Below are 24,924 nucleotides of genomic sequence, written 5' to 3' on the forward strand. Positions count from 1 at the left end.
TCATGTCTCTATATATATATATGACTCATGTCTCTATATATATATATGACTCATGTCTCTATATATATATATGACTCATGTCTCTATATATATATATGACTCATGTCTCTATATATATATATGACTCATGTCTCTATATATATATATATGACTCATGTCTCTATATATATATATGACTCATGTCTCTATATATATATATGACTCATGTCTCTATATATATATATGACTCATGTCTCTATATATATATGACTCATGTCTCTATATATATATGACTCATGTCTCTATATATATATGACTCATGTCTCTATATATATATGACTCATGTCTCTATATATATATGACTCATGTCTCTATATATATATTACTCATGTCTCTATATATATATTACTCATGTCTCTATATATATATTACTCATGTCTCTATATATATTACTCATGTCTCTATATATATTACTCATGTCTCTATATACACTGCTCAAAAAAATAAAGGGAACACTTAAACAACACAATGTAACTCCAAGTCAATCACACTTCTGTGAAATCAAACTGTCCACTTAGGAAGCAACACTGATTGACAATAAATTTCACATGCTGTTGTGCAAATGGAATAGACAAAAGGTGGAAATTATAGGCAATTAGTAAGACACCCCCAAAAAAGGAATGGTTCTGCAGGTGGTGACCACACACCACTTCTCAGTTCCTATGCTTCCTGGCTGATGTTTTGGTCACTTTTGAATGCTGGCGGTGCTTTCACTCTAGTGGTAGCATGAGACGGAGTCTACAACCCACACAAGTGGCTCAGGTAGTGCAGTTCATCCAGGATGGCACATCAATGCGAGCTGTGGCAAAAAGGTTTGTTGTGTCTGTCAGCGTAGTGTCCAGAGCATGGAGGCGCTACCAGGAGACAGGCCAGTACATCAGGAGACGTGGAGGAGGCCGTAGGAGGGCAACAACCCAGCAGCAGGACCGCTACCTCCGCCTTTGTGCAAGGAGGTGCACTGCCAGAGCCCTGCAAAATGACCTCCAGCAGGCCACAAATGTGCATGTGTCAGCATATGGTCTCACAAGGGGTCTGAGGATCTCATCTCGGTACCTAATGGCAGTCAGGCTACCTCTGGCGAGCACATGGAGGGCTGTGCGGCCCCACAAAGAAATGCCACCCCACACCATGACTGACCCACCGCCAAACCGGTCATGCTGGAGGATGTTGCAGGTAGCAGAACGTTCTCCACGGCGTCTCCAGACTCTGTCACGTCTGTCACATGTGCTCATGTGCTCAGTGTGAACCTGCTTTCATCTGTGAAGAGCACAGGGCGCCAGTGGCGAATTTGCCAATCTTGGTGTTCTCTGGCAAATGCCAAACGTCCTACACGGTGCTGGGCTGTAAGCACAACCCCCACCCGTGGACGTCGGGCCCTCATACCACCCTCATGGAGTCTGTTTCTGACCGTTTGAGCAGACACATGCACATTTGTGGCCTGCTGGAGGTCATTTTGCAGGGCTCTGGCAGTGCACCTCCTTGCACAAAGGCGGAGGTAGCGGTCCTGCTGCTGGGTTGTTGCCCTCCTACGGCCTCCTCCACGTCTCCTGATGTACTGGCCTGTCTCCTGGTAGTGCCTCCATGCTCTGGACACTACGCTGACAGACACAACAAACCTTTTTGCCACAGCTCGCATTGATGTGCCATCCTGGATGAACTGCACTACCTGAGCCACTTGTGTGGGTTGTAGACTCCGTCTCATGCTACCACTAGAGTGAAAGCACCGCCAGCATTCAAAAGTGACCAAAACATCAGCCAGGAAGCATAGGAACTGAGAAGTGGTGTGTGGTCACCACCTGCAGAACCATTCCTTTTTTGGGGGTGTCTTACTAATTGCCTATAATTTCCACCTTTTGTCTATTCCATTTGCACAACAGCATGTGAAATTTATTGTCAATCAGTGTTGCTTCCTAAGTGGACAGTTTGATTTCACAGAAGTGTGATTGACTTGGAGTTACATTGTGTTGTTTAAGTGTTCCCTTTATTTTTTTGAGCAGTGTATATTACTCATGTCTCTATATATATTACTCATGTCTCTATATATATTACTCATGTCTCTATATATATTACTCATGTCTCTATATATATATTACTCATGTCTCTATATATATATCTAAGTGTGAATCAATGAGCAGTAATAAGTCCTGAGCGTTGAACTCTTGACAGGGGGGGGGGGGGGGATTCTCACGGTATGAATGACGGGGGCGGGGCAGGTCTGTTCGATAGGCTCGCTGCAGGAGTCTCCGTAGAGACAGGTGGACTGGCCCCCTCCGCACCACACACAGCCATACTTCTGGTCCGCCGTGTGACACCGGCTACAGTCTGAACGCCCCACTGAACAGTTGTACAGAGTCACTGGGAGGGAGAGAGAGGCAAACTATAGTCAACTCACTGAACTAGACAGTTGAGTTGAAATGAGTCTCTGTAGGAGAGTTGTAGAGTGCTGAGGGAAAAATATACATGCTGAGTGTACAGTTATACAGAGTCATTGCGAGGAACAGCGAGAGAGAGTTATACAGATTGTGTGAGAGAGTTTACAGTGTGTTGAATGAGTTTAGAGTTGGAGTTGATGGAGTGTCTGTGAGAGTTTACAGTGTGTTGAATGAGTTTAGAGTTGGAGTTGATGGAGTGTCTGTGAGAGTTTACAGTGTGTTGAATGAGTTTAGAGTTGGAGTTGATGGAGTGTCTGTGAGAGTTTACAGTGTGTTGAATGAGTTTAGAGTTGGAGTTGATGGAGTGTCTGTGAGGGAAAGATGTTAGAGAGTGAGTGGAAGAGGAATACAGTCACTGGGGGAGAGAGTGTGTGTCCGTGAGTGCGCGCGGGCTTGCATGCTTGTGTGTGTACAAAAACAGAAGACAAGGCGTGATAAAAAAAACATCACACGACCACACTCATGCTACCAGGTCTCTCTGGACCACATATGCTTGATACAGACGTGAAATAGATAAACATGTTAAAAAATATAAATTGTTATGGCTGAGAGCAACAACAGCTGTCTGGGCTGGCGGCAGGTGTTCCTCAGTGCTCTAACGCCGGGGCTCACCATACAGGTCGTGAGCGCTGTCCACGTGGAAGGTGTCCCGCCTCTTCACGTACACCATGGCGTTGTACTCTTCCGCCGGGGCAGAGTAGGAATACTGCAGCGAGAATTAGTTATTAAAGTTTCCATAGAAACTGCAAGAGTACTACAGTTTCCATAGAAACAGAAAGAGTACTGCAGTGGCACTATTCCCTTTAGAGTGCACTACAAAGGGAAACGGGTGTTTCAATAGAGTATTGAAGTTTCCTAAGAAATGTCAATAAAGTTACCATAGAAACTTCAACATTTTCATTTAAAAAAAGGGGATATAACAGTGATCAGAAAACTACAGTTGGCTGCAGTGTCAGCAGTGTTTAACCCACATTGAATTGAATTTATTTTGGGTAACAGACATACAACAAAGTGTACAATATGGACCCAGAGGATATCACTTGAAAGTATTAAGACTCTTGTATCCAAAGTGGTCCTTTAAAGCGTTTAAGTATAACAAAGCCATGAATAAAATCATAATCATATAGGATAAATCCAAAGTCCCATACCACAATGCACACCGATATGCACACCGATATATTTAATCTTTCTAGGTAATGTAGTGTGGATATTGGAACAGAGACATATTAAAGTCACTGACGAGATTCAACGAAATCTTCATCCAAACTGGCAGTGAGTGAGTATGGGATAGAGTCTGACCTGGTGCAGCTGACAGGTGATGTCAAAGAGAGACGGGTTCATCTCGTCCATCTCCACATAGGCATCCACCACCACCGTACGGCCCTCGATCACCAACACACACTCGTAGTCCAGGTCTCTGTCCTGCACACACACACACACACATCAAGCCAGGTTTAAACGTCAACAGGGGCATTTGTTAATAGATAACTTCTCAAAAATTAAATGAAATCCTGACTTTTGTAATTGCCCCAGAACCCGGAGTAGGGGTGTGTGTGTGTGTGTCTTACCTGGTACAGGTGGAGGTTACGGGCGAGTAGCGTGATCTTCCTCTCCACTCTGACTGGTAACAGAGGCGAATCCTTGACCTTCTCCACACAGGGGCAAGCAGACGAGCCCCAACTCACATAGGAGCCCTCGTCCCCCTACATTCCCAACACACACAGTTGTGTTAGATACATACACTCACAAGGACACACACACACTCCAACCAACACAAGCTCTCGCAAATTTCTGAAAGTCCCATCAACCCATAAGAAATGGACAGTTATACGTTATAAGGATGTTATAGGATTTTTGATGTAATACCGGACTATTAGAATGGTCTAACAAACAATAAAACATATGAAAACATTCACAAAAATGCAACTGCTCCAGCTTGCGCTGATGCAGCCATTTTTTCAGGTCGATTTCCAAAAGCCAAAGCAATGTCAACAACGAAAATCAAAACACAGTGAGGAATAACAAGGGGATAAGGGGACATTGGGGATTCTGGCAATTGGTGTCAGAAGTGGGATTCTAGAGAGCCGTGTCCAGTCAAGAGCTGGGACCACGGCGGCCATGGAAGCTCCAGGGAACTCGAACTCACCGGCAGGAAGATGTCGGCCGAGTCGTACTGGTAGTCCAGCTCTGAGTCGGCGTCAAGAAGTCGGGGGTAGGCAGAGGCCGAAGGGGAGTGCTCAGCTGCCTCTCCGTCCCCTGAAAGCACGGTGGTGGCTGAAAACGCCACGCTGGTGTCGTTCTCCGCCGCTGTGCCCTCCGTCTCCTCCTCCACTTCCTCCATGGGCCAGAGGAACACTTCCGGCTCGGCTCCCTGGCCCTCCGCCTCAGTGGGGGGGAGGGGCTCTAGTGGGGGAGGGAAGTGGGCTCCCGTCAGGTCTAGGTGGAAGGTGGGCTCCGAGTTGGCCGGTTCCCACAGGGGGAAGGGGGTCGGGAAGGGGGAGCTGCCAGTGGTGGGCTGGACCTCCATGGGGGGCTTGGCCAGAGTCAAAGCCTCGTCCAGTTCCTGAGGGGGGGACGCGATGACCACTTCCAATGGGGATGTCTCGGGGGGGAATGCCAGGGGGTTTAGGGTGGCGAGATCATCGGACGGCTGCTCGTCTTCGGTCATAACTGTCGCCACCTCGGTTTCCGCGGCGAGCTCCATGTCACCAGGGGTAACCACAGGGCCTTCAGTTTCACTTTCAGCCTCTGCAAAGAGCTCTCCTGTGGTTGTTTGCTCCTCTTTCTCACTGGTGGTGGTCTCAGGCTTGGGCGTTGTAGCCTCGACTAACGTTGTAGGGGGAAGAGTGGTGGGGGCCTCCGTCGACATAGCAGTGGTGGGCGGTGTAGTCGGCTCTGGTGTGGTGGTTGTGGGGACAGTTGTAGGCAGGGTTGTTGTCGGAGGCTCCTCGGTGGTAGCTATGGTGGTTGGGGCTTCGGTTGTTGTAGTCGTGGCGATAGTTGTTGTAATTGTGGTAGTTGTCGTTGTTGGGGGCGCGGTTGCTGTTGTAGTTGTTGGGGGCGCAGTTGCTGTTGTGGGGGCCACAGTTGTGGATGGGGAAGTCGTTGTTATAGTTACGGCTTTAGTAGTGGGAGGAGCCGAGGTGGGGAGTTTAAACTGGGTGGTGGAGGCGGGTAAAAGGGGGAAGACATGGGGGAGAGGGCGAGACAGAAATAAACAAACTCATAAGTTGACCAAAAAACCCAAATTGGATGTGAAATACGTCTCCTGAATGTTGTCAGTGTTAACATCAACGAGGACACATCTCATGCATTTGGTTGGCGACACACAGGCAAAATGGAGATGATTATTAGTTATATCTGATGTACGCTTGTTTTGGGACATGAGGAGCCGTGAGAAAATGAGTGTCTGGTTATTAATGACTCCCAACAGTTTGTGTCCTCATTAGCGACCTTCTTTCGCTCAACCGGCTACAACTGATCGGCCCCAACCAGCCTTACACTAGGGTGCATCAGGTGGACAAACTCTACAGTGAACAAAATAGCCAGGCTGGCGGTTCCTTTAGCAGAAAGCGCATAGCATGCCGTTTGACCTCTAGCTAACTGACCATTGGTCGCGGTGTGTGTGACTTACGTGTTCGTTGTAGATGATGACCCCCTTGTCACAGGTGGGCTTGTGGGTACAGGTGTGCTGGTGGACACACCAGTTGCAGCCCCAGCGACTCAACACGCAACCACGGCAACTAGAGGAGGAACAGTGCAGAAATCAGTGACCATACTAACACAGCTGCAATGAGAGAGTGAGAGGGGGATTGGGATACGAGAGAGAGAGAGAGAGAGGGAGAGAGAGAGAGAGAAGCAGAGGGGGGTATAGAGAGAAAGAAAGTGAAAGGAGGTTAGAAAATAAAATGAAAGGAGAAGAAGGAAAAATAGATCAATGGGAGGAGGGAGAGGAAGAGCGAGAGCAAGCTTGGCCCAGAGTGCCATCCATTTGCTGGCAATCTAGGGCCAGTGGTAAAAAAAGGTAATTCATTTAATTGAATAAAGTGGCGGTCGCTGGTTCCTTGTCAGAGTGCTCTGAACCATGTACAAGGAAAGGAAAGGAGACGAGAGGAGAAAGAGGGGTAATTGAGTGAGTGTATGTGCTAACATCATAGAGATTGATAGAGTGCTCACCATGGCGCCGCCCATGCTATCAGTCTTTCGTGGTCAAGCGTGCCCTCTATCCAACTGAATAAGGACATTACTAGACATTAGAGCTTGACAAGGCACTCCTATCTCCAGATATGCCGCTTCTGACACCAACTGTATCCAATGCATTGCTAATAAGGGTTTTGCACCAGTGTGAAGTTTGCAACTATCAATAGGGAATACAACACACAAAGCAGAAAACAAAAAGTCTAACGAACATGAACAGATTGATAAAAGTGAACAGACTGATAACACCTGATGGACGATACTAAAGACGGTTATGTTGAATTTCTCTCTGAAGAAACATGGCTCCTACTCCAAGTACTCTTGCAGGGTCCTTTCATTTGCAGACAGTTTTCCTGCAGGCCATATATGGAGATGTCTCTGAGATGTGGTTTTAATTATCAACCAGACTAGAGAGCGGAGGAGGCATGTGACCACCACATGTGGAGGGCAAGGGTAAGGTGCCTGCAGCCATAATAACCACAGGTTCTCCTGAGAGTGAGTGAGTGAGTGTGAAAGGAGAGTACAATGGGTTTAGAATAGGTTTGGAATGGAGCGTGGGGATTGGAAGATGCTATAAGCGGTTCCAAGTGGTGCAGTACAGAGGTCCAACAGACCCAGGTCAATCAGCCCATATGGGCGAAGAAGGGGAGAAAAATAGAGAGAAAGAGAGAGACCCCTATTGAAGGGGGCAGAAGGGCAGAAATTGATTTTGAAATGAAGAGGGGAAAAGGAGACAGGAAGGGCAAACAAGAGTTTGAGAGAGAGAGAGCGATAGGGGGGAAAAAGAGAGCAAGAGTAGGAAAAAGAGGGAGAGGGGTGGGCCAACTCACGGCACGCTCCCAGACAGCTGCTTGACTGCGGTACAGTCGTAGAAGGTGAACTCTGTTGCCGTGATGACGACATCACCGAAGCGCAGGGACAGGGTGACCGTGACAAACTCTGAGGAGAGAGCGAAACGGAGAGAAAGAGAAAAGACAACAACGATAAATCATAAGCAACATTGTGTTTCCCTTCCCCAGGATCCCTACCCGAACACCGTGCCAAGCTTTCTGAAACTACTCTCTTCGGGAAGATTTGAGAGAGACAGAGACGGAGACTTGGCCTTGTCGGTCTGACCGCGTCTTCAAAACAGTGTGAGGAGGGGAGAACGTGAGAGTGAGACGTTGCGCCCCCAAATAGCGCCCTATTACCTATTCAGTGCATTATGGGGACTGGTCAAAAGTAGTGCACTATGTAGGGAATGGGGTGCCATTTGGGACAGCGCCTGAGAGTACACTTGGCCAAGTGTAGAGCCATAACAGAGCTCTGTAATAAAATCCATCTGCAGCCCCAAAGCCCCCAGACGTAAACAGTGCAGAGGGAGGAGTTCAGGTCTGTGGGGCCCACCGTGTGTGAAGTATGAAGCGCAATGATTGCACACACGCAGACACGCTCGCACACCTACACACAGACAGAGACAAACACACACACACTGGCATGTAAATATTGCATAGGTGTATTACCTCACACACGTAAATATTTTCGGGAGCTGGGTCCATGCAATTGGATTGTATCACTTCACTTAATACAATCTTGAGTCATTTTCAAAGTATCAAGCTGATCTTCCTAATTCTAATCACAGGATAAGAGCATCTGCTTAATGAATTAATGGTTCAGACTATGAACTAAACCACGATTACATTATGTGAGTAGGGCTGGACTCCCAAGATCCCATTTGAACCCCCCGCAGATCTCACACACACACACACACACACACACACACACAAATTAACTCCATATACAAACACACACAGTCACACACACACAGATCTCCCTGTAATACCTGTGGGATCAGTGGATCCCCCCTGTGTGTCTATGCACTAATACCCCCAGGCAGACGGGCATAACTACCTAACCCTCACGGCCTGAGAACCACAACAATCCTCCTTGCTCCAGGAACGATGTTCATGGGAACCAAGGGGAGAGAGAGAGATGGGGGGGATGAGAAAAAGAGTGGACGGATGGAGGGAGGGGAGAAAGGAGAGGAGTTCCTGATGTGTGTGTGTGTGTGTGTGTGTGTGTACATGCTTGCTTTTTTATCGGCGCTCGATAGTTAACAGTTAATCCCCATAACAGTTAACAGTTAATCCCCATAATTCCTCCGAAATGACTAACTAAAACAAATCGACGGCTCCAAGCACGCAACCGAACCGTCGCAGACTATCCCAGACAAAAAGATAGAAGAGGCTGAATTGTTGCGCGAATTTAAAATCATTAGTTATAGCTGCTACCCGGACCGGCGGAGTTGGAGATTACTCCCTGCTGTGTAAACTGGGAGCCAAAGAGGATTGGGCTGCAACACACATCTGCTCTGCAAGGACATAGGATGTCGCTGCCTAGAGTGGCGCTAGAGGCTGATCGGCCTGTATAGCAACACACACACACACACGCGAACACACGCCACACGCTGACACACACCACACGCTGACACACACTTTAATGAACTCATGAAACTCAGTGTGTGTGTGTGTGTGTGTGTGTGTGTGTGTGTGTGTGTGTGTGTGTGTGTGTGTGTGTGTGTGTGTGTGTGTGTGTGTGTGTCTAAAAAGTATGTAGATGCAGGTTGAATGCCCAGTACATGCTGATCTCACCCAGTTGGTACTCACCTTGTCCAGGGGGCACAGCTGGCACCCTGTGGGGGTCAGGGGAGAGGCAGGTGACGCCCGTGTCGGTGACCGTGGCAGGACTCTCAGTGTCATGGAAGTAACAGGCGTACGAGTTGTCCTCTTCTAGGATGGGCAGGCCCGGGACCGATAGAGCAATCTAAGGGAGGTAGGGAGAAGAGGGGGAGGGTGTGAGAGAGAGGGAAAGAGAGAGTGTGAACGAGCTGGCTCGGCTCTGCAAGAGCGGATCTGCATTTCAACTAAATTCAGGAACTCAAGGAACACTAAATTGGACCATGGCTGGATAGAACTGGTTTGATCTTGATAAAGGTTGGTAAGATCTGGATTTATCTGGATTTCACAGAGATGTCGTTGAAGGCCTGAGCAACTGAGGAGAGATCGAGTCTCCCTCGAGGAGTTTTGTCACCACTGACAAGCAGCATCGCAATAGTCCAAACTCGCCCTCGCTCCCTCCCTCCCACCGTATTGATGTGAGCAGATTAAAAAAAGCAAATCCTCAAGAAGAATCCACCATATCACCTTCACCCCCCCGATTTCAATCAGCGCAGATAAAAGCAGAGGAGACGAGACGCACCCAAGGTCATGCCTTGCATGTTTACCTGGACGTGTCCAAGGAGACACCCTTCCCTCCCACTATCAATCCCCAATGTCAGATGATATACATCAATTTACATGAATTATTCTGTAAAACTGTCCAGAGCCGGATCACTTAATACATGATTTATACTGAGTTTCTACTAGATGTTGAGACAGGGGCAGCTAGCGCCGAGTCTGATAACCATCTCTGATCTTTGCTGCGACACTGGAAGTCAAACGAGCAAACACTATGTCAGCCAGGCTGAAACTAACTACCATGTGCAGTGTGGACATAAAGGAATGCACTGTCTGTGAGCATGCGCTCGCATACTCATGTACGTGGACACCCACAGACACACATGCAATCAAACGCATACACACAGAGACGCGCACACGTACACGTCCCTTCTCCTCACGGCTGATGTTGGAGGGGCTGAGGGACTGGATGGTGAGGCACTGCTGCTCCATGTCGAAGCTCCACAGCCACTGGCCCTCCTGAGCCCTGTGTGAACACTGAGACCGCTGGCCACACCTAAACACACAACCGATTATCATCACACAATACCGTACACACTGCGTTATCAGATCATACCGTAACACACACGTTATGACCTCTGTTATCGTATTGCTGTGAAAAGGCGGGATGTAGACGGAGACGGGAGGGGAAGATTATAAGGGCAAAGGGGAGGGAGGGAGACGGGAAACGGAGGGACAGAGAGAGGGAGAATGGGAACACGGGAAAGGGAGAGAGTGAAGAGTGACAGAGGAACCGGGGGCGCAAAGAGGCGATGACGCCGACGAAGGCCGAAACGTTTGTCTATCTACCTAACCCTGAGTGAAATAAATACTAAAAATCCTTGAATCTCCTTTTTGAGCGTGGACCGGCTACACACTGTTGATGGGAGAAATAGAGTGGGAAAAATGAAGTCAATGTGGAAGGAGGATAGAAAACCAGGCGAGTTGATAACATTACATAACATTAGCTGGGGAAAATAGAGAACAAGGATGGAGGACAGGTGGCCATGGTGCAGGAGAAGAAGGGAGAGGGGGAGGAGGGAGGACAGGTGGCCAAGGTGCAGGAGAAGAAGGGAGAGGGGGAGGAGGAAGAGGGAGAAAGAGATGGTTAAAAGAGATGATGCTCTTCACCACTGCATCGTTACTCATAGCAATCCCTCTGAGTAAATACGAGTGGCACCACAAATACATTCTCTGACTGTGTTGAGCGTCTGCAATGCCCTGAGTTTTTCCAGTGTGCTTGACCCGACAACGGAAAACTCTGGGCTCTAGTTTGATATGTCAACCCTTTAACCACACACAGAATTGTGTGGATTACTTGAAAAATGTACCAGATTACATGTCAATAAAAGTCATTTGTGACGTCAAGTCCCATTGGATTACTCCGAATGAGCCACTCACCTCCCCTCCAGGACACACCAGCCACAGTAGGGGTCGTGGGCCGACAAACAGGCCTGGCAGTCCAGGTGTTCGTGGCACTCTGCCACCGGCCTCTTCTGCAGCTGTGACCGCAACAAAACAACAGGGAATATTCATCATGACGTTATGTCCAACGATGACACAGCTCTTAACCGAGACCCATTTTACCCCCCCCCCCCCCCCACCACTCCACAGAGACACACAACTGTAACCACTTACTGGGTAGCTGAAAGGATAGTTGTGTCGGTATAAGCAATGTGGTGTAAATGTTGCCTAGTCTTAGCCTATCGGTGCTGTGGATGAAGTCATTACTATAAATGTAACCTCGTCCTCAGGCCTAAAAGAGCTGCTGTGGAATGAGATAATCTATATACCAGCGCTTCCCAAACCTGTACACCTTGGTGTCCCCAGGACCGAGTTTGGGAAATGCTGCTATAAAACTATAAAATAGTATTTTATGAGAGACACTTGTTGACCACTGTGCCTGTGTGAAGGGGGGGGGGGGGGCTTAAATTGCGAGGTGGTGTACCTATGGCGTCAGAAGTGGGATTCAACAGTGAAACACAGACAATGACTCGAGAGACTTAAGACGGCGCCAACAGTTCTGGGACCAGCCTAGTGTACTGTACCATGGTGGAGGTCATGATGAAGAGGTGTTCCTCCGACTGATCCAGGACCAGGTCAGAGCTGATGGCTGCGTTGGCCTGGATGGAGACGACGGCATACTCCTCCACCTCACCATTAGGGCCCAGGAACACCTGGAGCACACACAAGCCAATGGTTAAGAACCCCATAAGGTACATTTCAATTCTTTATGGCAAACGGACGGAGGGGTAAGAGAACTCGGGTCACTTGTGTGAAAGGAAAACATGCAATAGGGTTAGCCTACTTGAGGGAATTATAACGTAGGCTCATTAGCGAGGATCGCTACAATATTATAGAATCTAGAGATGACAATTTTCGTAAAAAATCTTTCGAAATTCTATTTTAATGTGACGCATACCCCTTGTCATATAATTCACTAGACAGGGAGACAAATAGCCTAGCATGAGCTGTTAAATATAGCCATTAGGAATAACAAGCGTGCATAATTGAATTCTGTTGTTATTTGAAGTATTTTGAGCCACAAAGGTTTCAGAGAGGAGTTTAAAAATGGTGAAACGTCATAGGTCTGTTGAAAGCATTAAGATGCGCTGGTTGGAGGAGTTGGGACGCCAATCTAAATGTGTGTCTTGAAGAGGTCAACTGGGAACATGGCGACGGGGTAAAGTAGATGTTGTTCACTCAGTCATCCTCATCTCTTTTTAAATCGCTCTCCTCGCGCTCTCTTTTCAATACACACCCGATTCGTGTTTGGGCGTGGGTATAGGTGTGTGTGTGTGTGTGCATGTTTGTCTATGCGTGCGTGTGTGTGTGCATGTTTGTCTATGCGTGCGTGTGTGTTTGCTTGTTTGTCTATGCGTGCGCGTGTGTTTGCTTGTTTGTCTATGCGTGCGTGTGTGTTTGCTTGTTTATCTATGCGTGTGTTTGTCTGTGTCTGTGCGATCAACTGTCTGAATATTATTTCAATGCAGGAATGTATTTCTTCAAGAAACGCAGAGAAATTTGCCTTGGCATTTCTTGAAAAGAAAAGCTGATCTGATGCGTCAATGCCCTAAGCTTGCTCCCCTTTGAAGAGGGGGGGGATCTAATTTAAAATTGGTTGTTTCATGTCTGGCAACCCATCTGACCCATCTGTTCTGTAGGGTTGCCATGTTGGGGGACTAACTGTGCTCTGGTGTGGGCTAAATTGCTGTTATTAGAGCCTAAACAGTCAAAGCCTTTGATGAACGCCGGGATCAAAGAACATGCGACGGCACAGCTGACCCAAAACTCTCCCCCACCGTCCAATAGAATAGGATTATCTCATCACGGCGAAATCTTGGCCTATATCTCGACCATCGCACTCCCCATCTGTGTGTGGCCCTGCCTGGACACACACACACACACACACACACACATACAGAACAAACAAACTCAGATGCAGGCACACACACACACACACACACTTTCACAGATTGAAACACAGACACATGTTCTTTCTATGCTTCTTCCTCCTTCTCATTCGCTCTGTCATACACCCCCCCCCTACACCCACCCACACTACACACACCCACCCACACTACACACACCCATCACATTAGGATGATTGCACTCTGGTGGAGGTCCACGTGAGAGAGCGAAAGAGTGGAGGAGTGGAATGTCCAGTAATAGCATTACATTAGACAGGTAACCTGATGTTGAAAGGCCTGCTGTAAATAACATAAAAGCCTGACGCTGTGGAGCTCCCGGTCAAGCACTTCTCACATTAAGGTGGCTCAGCCCCCATTGCCCCAGTTTTAAACAGTGGAACAGCAGGAAATGCTGCCCGCATACCTCGACCTAATGGATTTAACTGTTTTGTGACGTGTAGCATTTGTTCATTTGGGGGGAAATGTAGCATTTTTTTGTACTGGATGTCATTGCTCTTTCTTCCCACTTCTGGCCTCCAGGAAGTTAATACGACATTTGTGACAATGAAATCGCATATATTTTTTATTTTATTTTTTATTTAACTAGGTAAGTCAGTTAAGAGCAAATTCTTATTTACAGTGACGGCCTACACCGGCCAAACCCGGACGACGCTGGGCCAATTGTGCGCCGCCCCTATGGGACTCCCAGACACGGACGGTTGCGATACAGCCTGCAATTAAACTAGGGTGTCTGTAGTGATGCCTCAAGCACTGAGATGCAGTGCCTTAGACCGCTGCACCACACGGGAGCCCAAAGCCACTTTATGGCCAATACAAATCAATCGATTCCCAATATCAAATCTGTTCTAGTTACAGAGCTAAACAAATACCATTTTCAACAAATATCTCTTTCACTGCCAATTCACCTAGAGGGTATCAGTCTTGTGCAGTAATACGCAAGCGAGAGACGCACATGTAAGATAATATATACTTTATTGTCTATTAACTTACAGAGAACAAAAAGTGTGCCTTTAATGCTCACAACCCAAACCCCCCCAAAGACACTCACACTCCAAGGGGTTGGAAGCAATGGGCCAGCCACGGTGCAGCACCACTAGAGCAATTGTAAGGGGTTATGTGGCTTGCTCAAGGGCACAATGGCAGGCAATGGTATCTAGTATGTCCCAGGGTCATATATAGTTCTGGGAGTACAGTTAGGGACTTCATTCTCACAATTCGGCAGTGTGAGGATTGATGAGTCAACGGAAAGAGAATAGGGCCTTCTGTTTAGAACTGGTTTTTACCATCTAGTTGCCACTAGTCAGCGTCTGTGCACTGTGACACACACAACAAAGCCCTGAGTCATGGAGTGATATTAGCTAGCTAGTGGTGTTGTTTTGTGGTCAGTGTATACTTTTTTTTTTTGTTACTGTTAATGGGTGTCATTGTGCTGATAGAGCTTCCCTCCACTCTACCCCACTCCTCCCTGGTCACAACCGCAGGGCAGCTATTGACAAAAAAAAGGCACAAAACGCTAATTGTTAGCGCTTAGCGCTAGTCACCATTCTGAGAGTGACATTCTGAGAGTGAGAGAACTCGCTACTGTTATGTACTCGGGATGCTTATAAATACTCTAATGTGGCTTCTCCTTGGCTTCACTGACAGTGATAGGCGAACCGACTGGAGGGTTTCCACCGAGGCAGCAAATTTAAACTACTGAGATTCACCCTAAGAGCCCACCCACCTCACCACCCCTTTAATTTCCATGTTTGGGTGGCATAAACTCAATCCCTGGCCCTAATGTCTTTCAAGACCATATTTGAAGTGTGGTGTAACCCCCTCCCTCCCAAGCCCTCTGTGTATCACTGTCATGTTAACACAAAGTCCCCCCCCCTCAAATGTGTGCGCCCTGGTCCATGAACCCCAGAAGATACAGCTCCCCCCGTGACCTCTGCTCTGCACCAGGTGATGGCACCACACAAAAATCTAGCGGACAGAACAGAACCGTGCCTCCTGTTCACACCAGCTTCATGTGACCCCAGCCAATAAGGAAAGCCAATGGACTGGACTTATTCCAGCCAAACTGGCAAACCAATGGACTGGACTTGTCCCAGCCAAACTGGCAAACCAATGGAATGGACTTATGCTAGCCAACATGACAACCCAGTGGATTGGATTTATCCCAGCCAACATGGCAACACAATGACCTGGACTTATCCAAGCCATACCGCCTAGACTTAATGTTCTGGGACAATTACGGCTGTTGAGTTTCTATAGAGATGTCCGTTCCCTGTTCTCTATATCGGAGGATGGTACAGGGTGGATGTACGAATATCCCCCTCGTAGCTTGTACGGTTAACAATAGTGTCAGTCTATACGGCCCTTCTTCTATCAGTGACCTGGTCCATGCTGGGCCAATACTGCCTTTCCCTGGAGTAACTTACAGGGCTTTCAACCAGACAATGGATGACTATGACTACGGTTTACGAAACAGGACATGAATAAATGAAGTAAGAGAGCTGTGGGGGGGGTGGGGGAGACCAGCCAAAGAAAAGGGGAGAGAGAAAGAGAAGAGGCCTTACTGTGCATTACAACAGTACTAGTGTTATCTGGCAGGTCCATGGAAAAGCAAAAACGCACCCAAAGCCAATTAAGAAGGACGCATTCGTTACCTGGGCCGGTCTGCTCCTTCTGTCATTTATGGAGTGCTGAGTACAGTCTGCGCTAATGTGGAAGATGCTATTTCTGACCTCCTGGTGCGCGTGTTTGTGTGTGCATGTGTTCGTGCGGCAGTTTGCGAATATCTGGAGCTGCAGTTATCTACAGATTATCAAAGGCTCACTTCATGCAATGGAATGTACTGGAATATACTTTATACAAAAACAACCAGCACAGGACATGTCTAGTCAGGGCCCAAAATTCACAAAGAGTCCTGATCTAGGATCAGGTCGCCCCTGTCAATATAATCTTATTTTGATCGGTATAGAAGGTGGTTCCCTTATACCATAGATATAATCCGCTCCATCAGTTTGATCTCTATGGTCTCTACCTTGCGCAGGTTCCCCTTGGAGTCCCCCAGGAAGGCGATGGTATGTCCCACCCTCACGCTGACAGCCACTGCGGTGAGACGGGCGGACGGGCTGTCCAATATGGGCTCGGTTTCCACCGGCACCCGGCTGGCCATTGGACTGGGGGTGTGGTCCGAACCACAGGGGTAGGCATCAAGGGTATTCTATAGGTCAGGAGGGAAGGAATATGCAAATGAATGTAGTTTAGAGACGTATGAGGAAGTAGGAAACAGTTTATTAAAGTAGGTGAAATGTATCTACAATGAAACAATAGCGTTACAATCAGACAACAAGTCTAAATGCAGATGGATTTGCGCTTAAAAAACATGACTAAGGTCAAAAACAGATACGCAGCGGCAACTCATTCACTAGTATTATTAATTGCGTGGAAGGTAAGACAGGTGCTAAAAGTCTATAGTGGCTCCCTCGAATCCTATACGAACACAGTCACGATTTATACTGGTAGGGTTAGAGGTGAGGGGGAAACTATTGCAGGAATCCGGCAAACGGTGTTCCAAAGTGCTTTAAAAAATGTTTTTGCTTCGACCCTTTGACAGCGGAAGATCTATGGTTGGACAGGTTGTTTTTTTGTTCCGCAAGTTTTGGGAACACCCGAGAGCAAGTCATTACTAGATCAAGAACAATTCCCGAGTACAACAATCTGTTTTTACAATCTCCCAAACACAAACGCATCCACGGAATTTCATTATGACACCGTGTCAAGATAAATAACCAGTTTACGAGTACCTGCAAACAAAAAACAACAAAGTAGCAGCAACAGGAGGTACAATAAATAAACATTGGGATCTACCCACTGTTCATAGTGGCCTGTTTTGATGGTTTCCTATGGTGTTGTTACTATTTGTTACAGAGACTTACAGAGCCCAGCACTATCCCCATAACCCTATCTCCCTCCCTCCCTTCACACACACACCCAATCTCTCGCTTCCTCCCCCTGGCTCCTCTTCCCTGTCCTGTCTGCTTCACTGTTGCCATCTCCCTCCTTCGCTTCTCGGCGGTGGGTGACTTTATCTGTCCTTGTCAGTCCTCGTTAAACATGGCCCTCCGGCTAATGAAGGCTAATGCCGCGGATCAATTCCCCCCCCATACAATCCTATTAAATTACCCAGCATGCGTCCCGCCCTGTTTCCTATGTAGTGTACTATACAGGGAATAGGGTGTCATTTGGGACACTGCACCACCACACTACTATTCCCCAACCCTCACTGGAGGTAAACAGCATTCAAGGGTCAGAGTTGAACAATTGTTCTGTTTCCTCTATGTGATGCATCATTAAACACGCTGTGGCTCAGTGACCAACTGTAGTTGGAGCGGTAGTCGCACCAAAGGTACACACAAAAGCGCACATACAAGTATACACATGTGTATACAGCACACACACACACACACACACACACACACACACACACACACACACACACACACACACACACACACACACACACACACACACACACACACACACACACACACACACACACACACACACACACACACACACACACACACACACAAACATAGAGACAACAGGGGAATTTCCAAAGCTAGTGGCATTACGAGAAAATAATCAAATTGAATTCCCCAAATAGGAGGATTACATTTGTCTGTACTAAAAGATCAAATGAAATGTCATTACATTTCTAACATGGAGGTCACGTTGCTGAAACCGAATGACCCCGGAAAGCGTCTGATCTAGTAGCACGCTCAATAGTAGAAAGAAACAACATCTTCATTCGCACATGTCGAGGAAACCCAGTTAAACTCTATTTTACCATTGTCTAGTTGCCTTCTAAGTACTTTTAAAACACGGTTACAGCATACATGCTACATTATTAGCACTTCATAATATTCTAATACTACCACTAGGTTTTCAAATAAGGACCAAAACATATCAATCGCATGCCATGTCATTTCGTAATACATACCAGCTGAAAAGAACTATTAAATAAAACACTACCAGACACAATAAAACAAGGATTACTGCTTACAATCTGGCACAGAATGGTTACAAATTGTTGGATTTTTGGCAAGGGGCACCGGAAAGTACCCATTGTTGCCCCACAATTTCCTCATACGAGGTAGCCTAAATATCAGCAATAAAAGGGACTGTAAACTAAAGTGCTTCCAGAAACACAACACAATATTGGCGAATAGACCTGGGTTCTAATAGTATGTGAAATTATTTCAAATACTTTAGCGGGCTTGAGTGAGCTTATTTGACACTATGGAAATGAATGGAATAGACCAAAATGCAAAACCCCGTCCATCTGAGTCTCAAGACGGGCTAAAGCGAATGCTAAAAGATTTGGAAAGATTACGAACACTATTTGAACCCAGGATTGTATAAAATAAGGACCTGGCAAGTCAATCCACTCATCCCCACTCCTACTCACCGAAGGCAGGTTGGCGCAGTTGGATTTGACCTCGTACTCGATGTAGGCCGCCTCCCCCCCTCCCTCGTCCCGGCCGAACTGCGTGTAACACAGGTCCCTGGTGGAGTTGATCCTCTGGTCCAAATCGTCAAGATTGAACATGCAAAGAGCAGAGTCCTCGCTGGGTCGCGTGGACGAGGCCTGCCGGGTGGAGAACACCCCCAGGAGCACCTCTGCCTGCCCAGCATCGCCCCCACTCTGCTTGGGTGGTAGACCAAGGCGGACAGCCTGGAGCAAGTTGTAGCTCTTCCCGGCCGCTGAGCGACAGGCCAGGGGCACTTCCACGTACGAGTAGTAGGCCTGGTCGTCCAGGCACACGCGTGACACGTAGGTGCGGTACTCGCGAGACTGAGACTTAATGTCGCGGCGGTAGAACAGGAAGTAGACGTGCTGGCGGTGGGCGAAGGACGCCACGAAGTGGTGGTCGTACTCCGAGAGGCGACCCGCCACCGCTAGCTTCGCCGTTTCTTCGTAGGAGAAGACGGGCTCCTGGGCCAGGTTGCGTGTGGAGATGGGTGGGTGGCTGCTGGTGTAGCCGCGGCCCACAAAGAGCACGGGCTGGCGGTCGGGGCGGGAGCGCACCACCAGGCCCACCGTGCTCACGTTTGGGTGGTTGGCAGCCACGTACTGCGTGTCCACGGGCCGCTCGGCCGAGAACAGCACCGTACCCACCGAGTCCAGACTCCGCTTCTGGCAGATGCCCTGGTTGACGCTGCCGCAAGTGATCAGTTCCATGGCGTAGGGGTCCACCAGCAGGAGCTTGTTGTGGTTGCTGGTGCGCCGCGCTTGCGGGCAGTTGCTCTCGGTGACGGGGGGCAGGCACTCGCGGCTGTCCGTCACGGGCCCCGTGTTGTCCTGGAGCTCGGCGGTCAGATTGCGGTCCAGCTGGAAGAGGTGGTCCCGCGCCCCCACGTAGATGCGCCCGACTGCAGGGTCCGGGTGCAGGGCCAGGTGCTCGAAGAGGGCGTCTGTGCGGGTGAAGGTGGGGTAAGGGGAAGAGGGGGTGGTGGAGGGGTCAGAGGCCCAGGCCAGGCCATAGGAGGGCCAGCTGGCGGCTAGCAGCAGCGACAGTACTGGGACCGCCGCTGGGACTGAGAAACCATGTCGCACCATCCCCGGAGGCATGGCAACCATTCTGGCAACCCAGGAGAGAAAGAGAGGGATTCACACACTATTTTTAAACATAGATACGTATATACAGTACATAGACGAGATTCACAACATTTCTAAGTGCCTTGTACATACACTCGTACACTACATATTTACATTAAAAAACAAGGCCCTGTAAAAAACTGATAAACTACAACTTATACCTCTATTTGACAAATGAATAGGATAGCTTTTCCACACCATTTGTTTCCAACGATGCGTTACAGAGGCATGTCACCTCTTGACCTCCCAGCAGCTTGGTTTGGTTAAAAACACCTCCTCTACAGCTCCAATCTGCAAGACAAAGGGAGACAAAGGGACAAATGGTTAACATCTCTGTAAACCAAGGAACACCAGTCCAAGTATATATAAAGATTTCCACTTACCTCAACACCTCAAGTGTTAGCAACAAGTGCTAGCAGCAACAAGTGTTACCCCAACACTAGAGTTAGCATGTTTCTTATTGAACAAATCCCTTCAAATCCCAACACATAAAACACAAGTCTATGTAAAAATAGGAAGTCATCTAATCCTGCTCCAGCAGATACGTGACAGACCAGGTTCAGAATCAGGGTTCACACTCAGGTCTCCTGCACGCCATAATAATTAATTATCCCCCTGAGCGATACTGTGTCTGGTTGCGCACTGTGACTTGTCTTGATCGCACGTTTGACAAAATGGAGCACATTCCCATTGAAATTCCAGTCAGACCTGCCTTTTCCCAACAACATCCGTTTTCACTAGCCTGGGAAGCCATTCTTATCAAAAGCCAGGTCAAGTAGTGTCACTCATAGAGAGCTTTCAGTACTACACACACTCATTGCTCCAAGCCCTCCCCAATTCTAGACACCAGGCAAAAACACTTCACTTCAGCCATTAACACCCCTGGACACTTTAACCACAGTGATTCCTGGCACCAACATACTGTGTGCGTCCGAAATGTCATCCTATTCCCTATTTAGTGAACTACTTTTGACGAGGCACCAAAGGGTTCTGATCAAAGGTAGTGCACTATATAGGGAATAGGGGTGCCATCTGAGACATAGCCAGCCTAACTCTCACTCTACCTCTGCACATCTCCCTCTCCACTTCTGTACTCCCCCCCCCCTCCCTTTTTCTCTTCAGTCACTGGCACGGAAGTGGGATTATCCCCTGCTAGTTCAGACGGATCTCTCTGTCTGTAGTGAGAGGAGCACGAGAAAGAGACACACTGAAATATAAACTATTCACCCCTCTGCCACACCTCATTCCTCACCACAATGGGGCATGTAGAGAGCCCTCTTTACGAGGAGGGGTAGAGGTTTTATCTGGGAAATAGGGTAAAGGCTTGGCAGGGGGCCAAACTATTAACGAGAGAACATTTTTACTCAAGCATAATAATTATAATTACCACCGTTTTTTTATTTTTTAATCTGTATCATTTTGACCTGACATGAATTACATCAAGCCGTAATTTCGCACTTCCTCTACAAACGTTTGTTTTTCCGCTTGATAGCCTGCTCATGTATAAGTAATTACAGTTCTCTGGAAAGTTTTATCAACTGAAGGCACCAGAGGAAAAGTCGCTCTTTGATTGATGCCTTAGTCGGTGAACATTCAAAACAAGCAATCCAAACATTGAGTCGGGATTCGGAGGGAAGATAGGACACACTGACAAAACACGATTCAAAAGACAGACTCTCCCCTTTGATCCGGCGAAGGAACAACAAAAACAAATTAAAAGCCAAAAAAGGGTTCCTCTGGCTACAAGTTGTCAGGTCGTGAACCCCCTTTCCTGAGCATACCTGGGTTAAAAACACTATTTGAAATCATTTAAAACGCTTCAGCCGGGCTCCATTGAGCTTTCCTGGTTCAAACACTATTTGAAATAATTTAAACGCTTCAGCCGGGCTCCATTGAGCTTGCCTGGTTCAATGGAACCAATAGAACTTGCAGAAATGCAAAACCCCACCCATCTGGCAATCCATTTAGGCAAAAGCAAACTCAAAACGTATTTGAAAGATTTCAAATTAGATAAAAATGACAGAACCATCTTCAATACCAAATGAGACTATTCGTGTTATTCAAAATGCATATAACCAAGGAACATCCAAGACAATCTCCTCACTCTGTCTCAGCCTGATTGCCCTCTAGAAAAGACTCAACCCTGTATATTAAAAAATAGGAAAAGGAACTGAAGATGGACATCTCAGTGGAAGACTGGGACAATATATGCAGAACAACATTCTGTACTTCTACAAACTCAAGAACATGGAGGAAGTTTAGTTGGAAAAACGACACATAAAAAAAATTAAATAATCACTCCTAGAATCAAAAGCCAACAGTTTGGCACACAGCAGCCATGCTGGCAGCTGTGTGGCCATGTAGATGCCAACCACAAATGTTTTAGGGGAATGTCAGAAGATGTTTTGAGATAATGTATGCTCAGTGTTAAAAGATGTCCTGGGATATGAAGTCCCTAGAACTTGCCATGTAATGTATCCTGGCAATATTCCAGAGAATGTGATGGGAAGTGATAGATATCGCCCGAGTGGAATCTCAGTGCCAGAGGTGTCACTACACACCCTGGTTCAATCCCGGGCTGTATCACAACTGGCCGTGATCGGGAGTCCCATAGGGCGGTGCACAATTGGCACAGCGTCGTCCGGGTTAGGGGAGGGTTTGGCCGGGGTAGGCCGTCATTGTAAATAAGAATTTGTTCTTAACTGACTTGCCTAGTTAAATAAAAAAAATAAAGAAGCCTGGAAGCCTCAAAATCTAAAGAATGGCAAAGTATAATCCAATACATGTTTAATTTTGGAAAGCTTGACATACAGTGCCTTCAGAAAGCGTTCAGAACCCTTGACTTTCCACATTTTGTTGTGTTACAGCCTGAATTCAAAATGGATTGAGATTGTGTCACTGGCCTACATACAATACCCCATAATATCAAAGAGGAATTATGTTTTCACTTGTTTTTCTATTAAACATGGAAAAACCTGAAATGCCTTAATAAGTATTCAACCCCTTTGTTATGGCAAGCCTAAATAAGTTAAGGAATACACATTTGCTGAACAAGTAACTTATTAAGTTGCAGGGACTCGGTCTGTGTGCAATAATAGAGTTCAAAGAACAAGGTTCCTCAGTTGAGCTGCGAATTTCAAAAACAGATTCAACCACAAAGACCAGGGAGGTTTTCAAATGACTTGCAAAGAAGGTCACCTATTGGTAGATGAGTAAAAAAAAGCAGACATTTAATATCCCTCTGAGCATGGTGAAGCTATTAATTACACTTTGGATGTCAGTCACTACAAAGTCACTACCCAGTCACTACAAAGTCACTACAAAGTCACTACCCAGTCACTACAAAGACACAGGTGTCCTTCCGGGCTCAGTTGCCGGAGAAGGTGGAAACGCTCACGGGTTTCACCATGAGACCAATGGTGACTTTAAAAACAGGTAGAGTTTAATGGCTGTGATGGGGGAAAAACTAAGGATGGATCAACAACATTTAGTTTAGTATTGTGGAGAAACTACAATGACGGAGCGCAAAGAACGCAAGCCTGTACAAAATAAAAATATTCCAAAACATACATCCTGTTTGCAACAAGGCACTAAAGTATATTGAACAAAAATATAAAACGCAACATGCAACAATTTCAACGACTTTATTGAGTTACAGTTCATAAGGAAATCAGTCAATTGAAATAAATTCATTTGGCTCTAATCTATTGATTTCACATGACTGAGCAGGTACGCAGCCATTGGTGGGCCTGGGAGGGCATAGGCCCACCCACTGGGGAGCCAGGCCCAGCCAATCAGAATGAGTCTTTCCCCCACAAAAGGTCTTTATTACAGACAGAAATACTCCTCAATTTTATCAGCTATCCGGGTGGCTGGCCTCATCCTGCAGGTGAATGAGCGGGATGTGGAGGTCCTGGGCTGGCATGATTACACGTGGTCTGCGGTTGTGAGGCCGGTTGGACGTACTGCCAAATTCTCTAAAACGACATTGGAGGCAGCTTATGGTAGAGAAATTAACATTCATTTATCTGGCAACAGCTCTAGCGGACAATCCTGCAGTCAGCATGCCAATTGTACGCTGCCTCAAAACTTGAGACATCCATGGCATTGTGTTGTGTGACAAAACTAGAGTGGCCTTTGATTGTCCCCAGCACAAGGGGCACCTGTGTAATGATCATGCTGTTTAATCAGCTTTTTGATATGCTGCACCTTTCAGGTAGATGGGTTATCTTGGCAAAGGATAAATGCTCACTAACAGGGATGTTAGTCTGGGATCTGGGATCTTTTATTTCAGCTCATGAAACATGGGACCAACACTTTACAAGTTGCGTTTTTATTTTTGTTCAGTATTAAAACAGCAAAAATGTGGCAAAGAAATGAACTTTGTCCTGCATACCAAGCGTTATGTTTGGGACAAATCCAACAACACATCTCTGAGTAACACTTCATATTATCAAGCATGGTGGTGGCTGCATCATTTATGGGTATGCTTGTCATCAGCAAGGACTACGGAGTTATTTAGGATAAAAATAAACGGAATAGGCCTCCCGGGTGGCGCAGTGGTCTAGGGCACTGCATCGCAGCGCTAGCTGCGCCACCAGAGACTCTGGGTTCGCGCCCAGGCTCTGTCGCAGCCGGCCGCGCCCGGGAGGTCCGTGGGGCGACGCACAATTGGCCTAGCGTCGTCCGGGTTAGGGAGGGTTTGGCCGGTAGGGATATCTGTGTCTCATCGCGCACCAGCGACTCCTGTGGCGGGCCGGGCGCAGTGCGCGCTAACCAAGGGAGCTTGGTTGGGTTGTGTTTCGGAGGACGCATGGCTTTCGACCTTCGTCTCTCCCGAGCCCGTACGGGAGTTGTAGCGATGAGACAAAATAGTAATTACTAGCAATTGGATACTACGAAAATTGGGGAGAAAAGGG

General features: G+C 47.3%; 1 protein-coding gene across 1 annotated transcript in view; it reads right to left on the reverse strand.

Annotated features, from left to right (window-relative positions):
* Positions 1 to 19,987, reverse strand: part of LOC120022048 (plexin-B1-like) — a 35,577-nt gene extending 15,590 nt beyond the window's left edge. Inside the window, exons 1-12 of the mRNA XM_038965845.1 lie at positions 18,815 to 19,987; positions 16,433 to 16,564; positions 11,971 to 12,099; positions 11,324 to 11,424; positions 10,307 to 10,439; positions 9,314 to 9,470; positions 7,499 to 7,607; positions 6,106 to 6,214; positions 4,618 to 5,628; positions 3,771 to 3,893; positions 3,084 to 3,177; positions 2,228 to 2,394 (exon numbers count right to left, since the gene is read on the reverse strand). Coding sequence (XP_038821773.1) covers positions 2,228 to 2,394; positions 3,084 to 3,177; positions 3,771 to 3,893; positions 4,618 to 5,628; positions 6,106 to 6,214; positions 7,499 to 7,607; positions 9,314 to 9,470; positions 10,307 to 10,439; positions 11,324 to 11,424; positions 11,971 to 12,099; positions 16,433 to 16,564; positions 18,815 to 19,987 — 3,438 coding nt within the window. The remainder of the gene's footprint in view (positions 1 to 2,227; positions 2,395 to 3,083; positions 3,178 to 3,770; positions 3,894 to 4,617; positions 5,629 to 6,105; positions 6,215 to 7,498; positions 7,608 to 9,313; positions 9,471 to 10,306; positions 10,440 to 11,323; positions 11,425 to 11,970; positions 12,100 to 16,432; positions 16,565 to 18,814) is intronic.
* Positions 19,988 to 24,924: the final 4,937 nt, after the last annotated feature.

This window comes from Salvelinus namaycush, chromosome 2 (assembly GCF_016432855.1).
Source record: "Salvelinus namaycush isolate Seneca chromosome 2, SaNama_1.0, whole genome shotgun sequence".
Taxonomy (NCBI): Eukaryota; Metazoa; Chordata; class Actinopteri; order Salmoniformes; family Salmonidae; genus Salvelinus; species Salvelinus namaycush.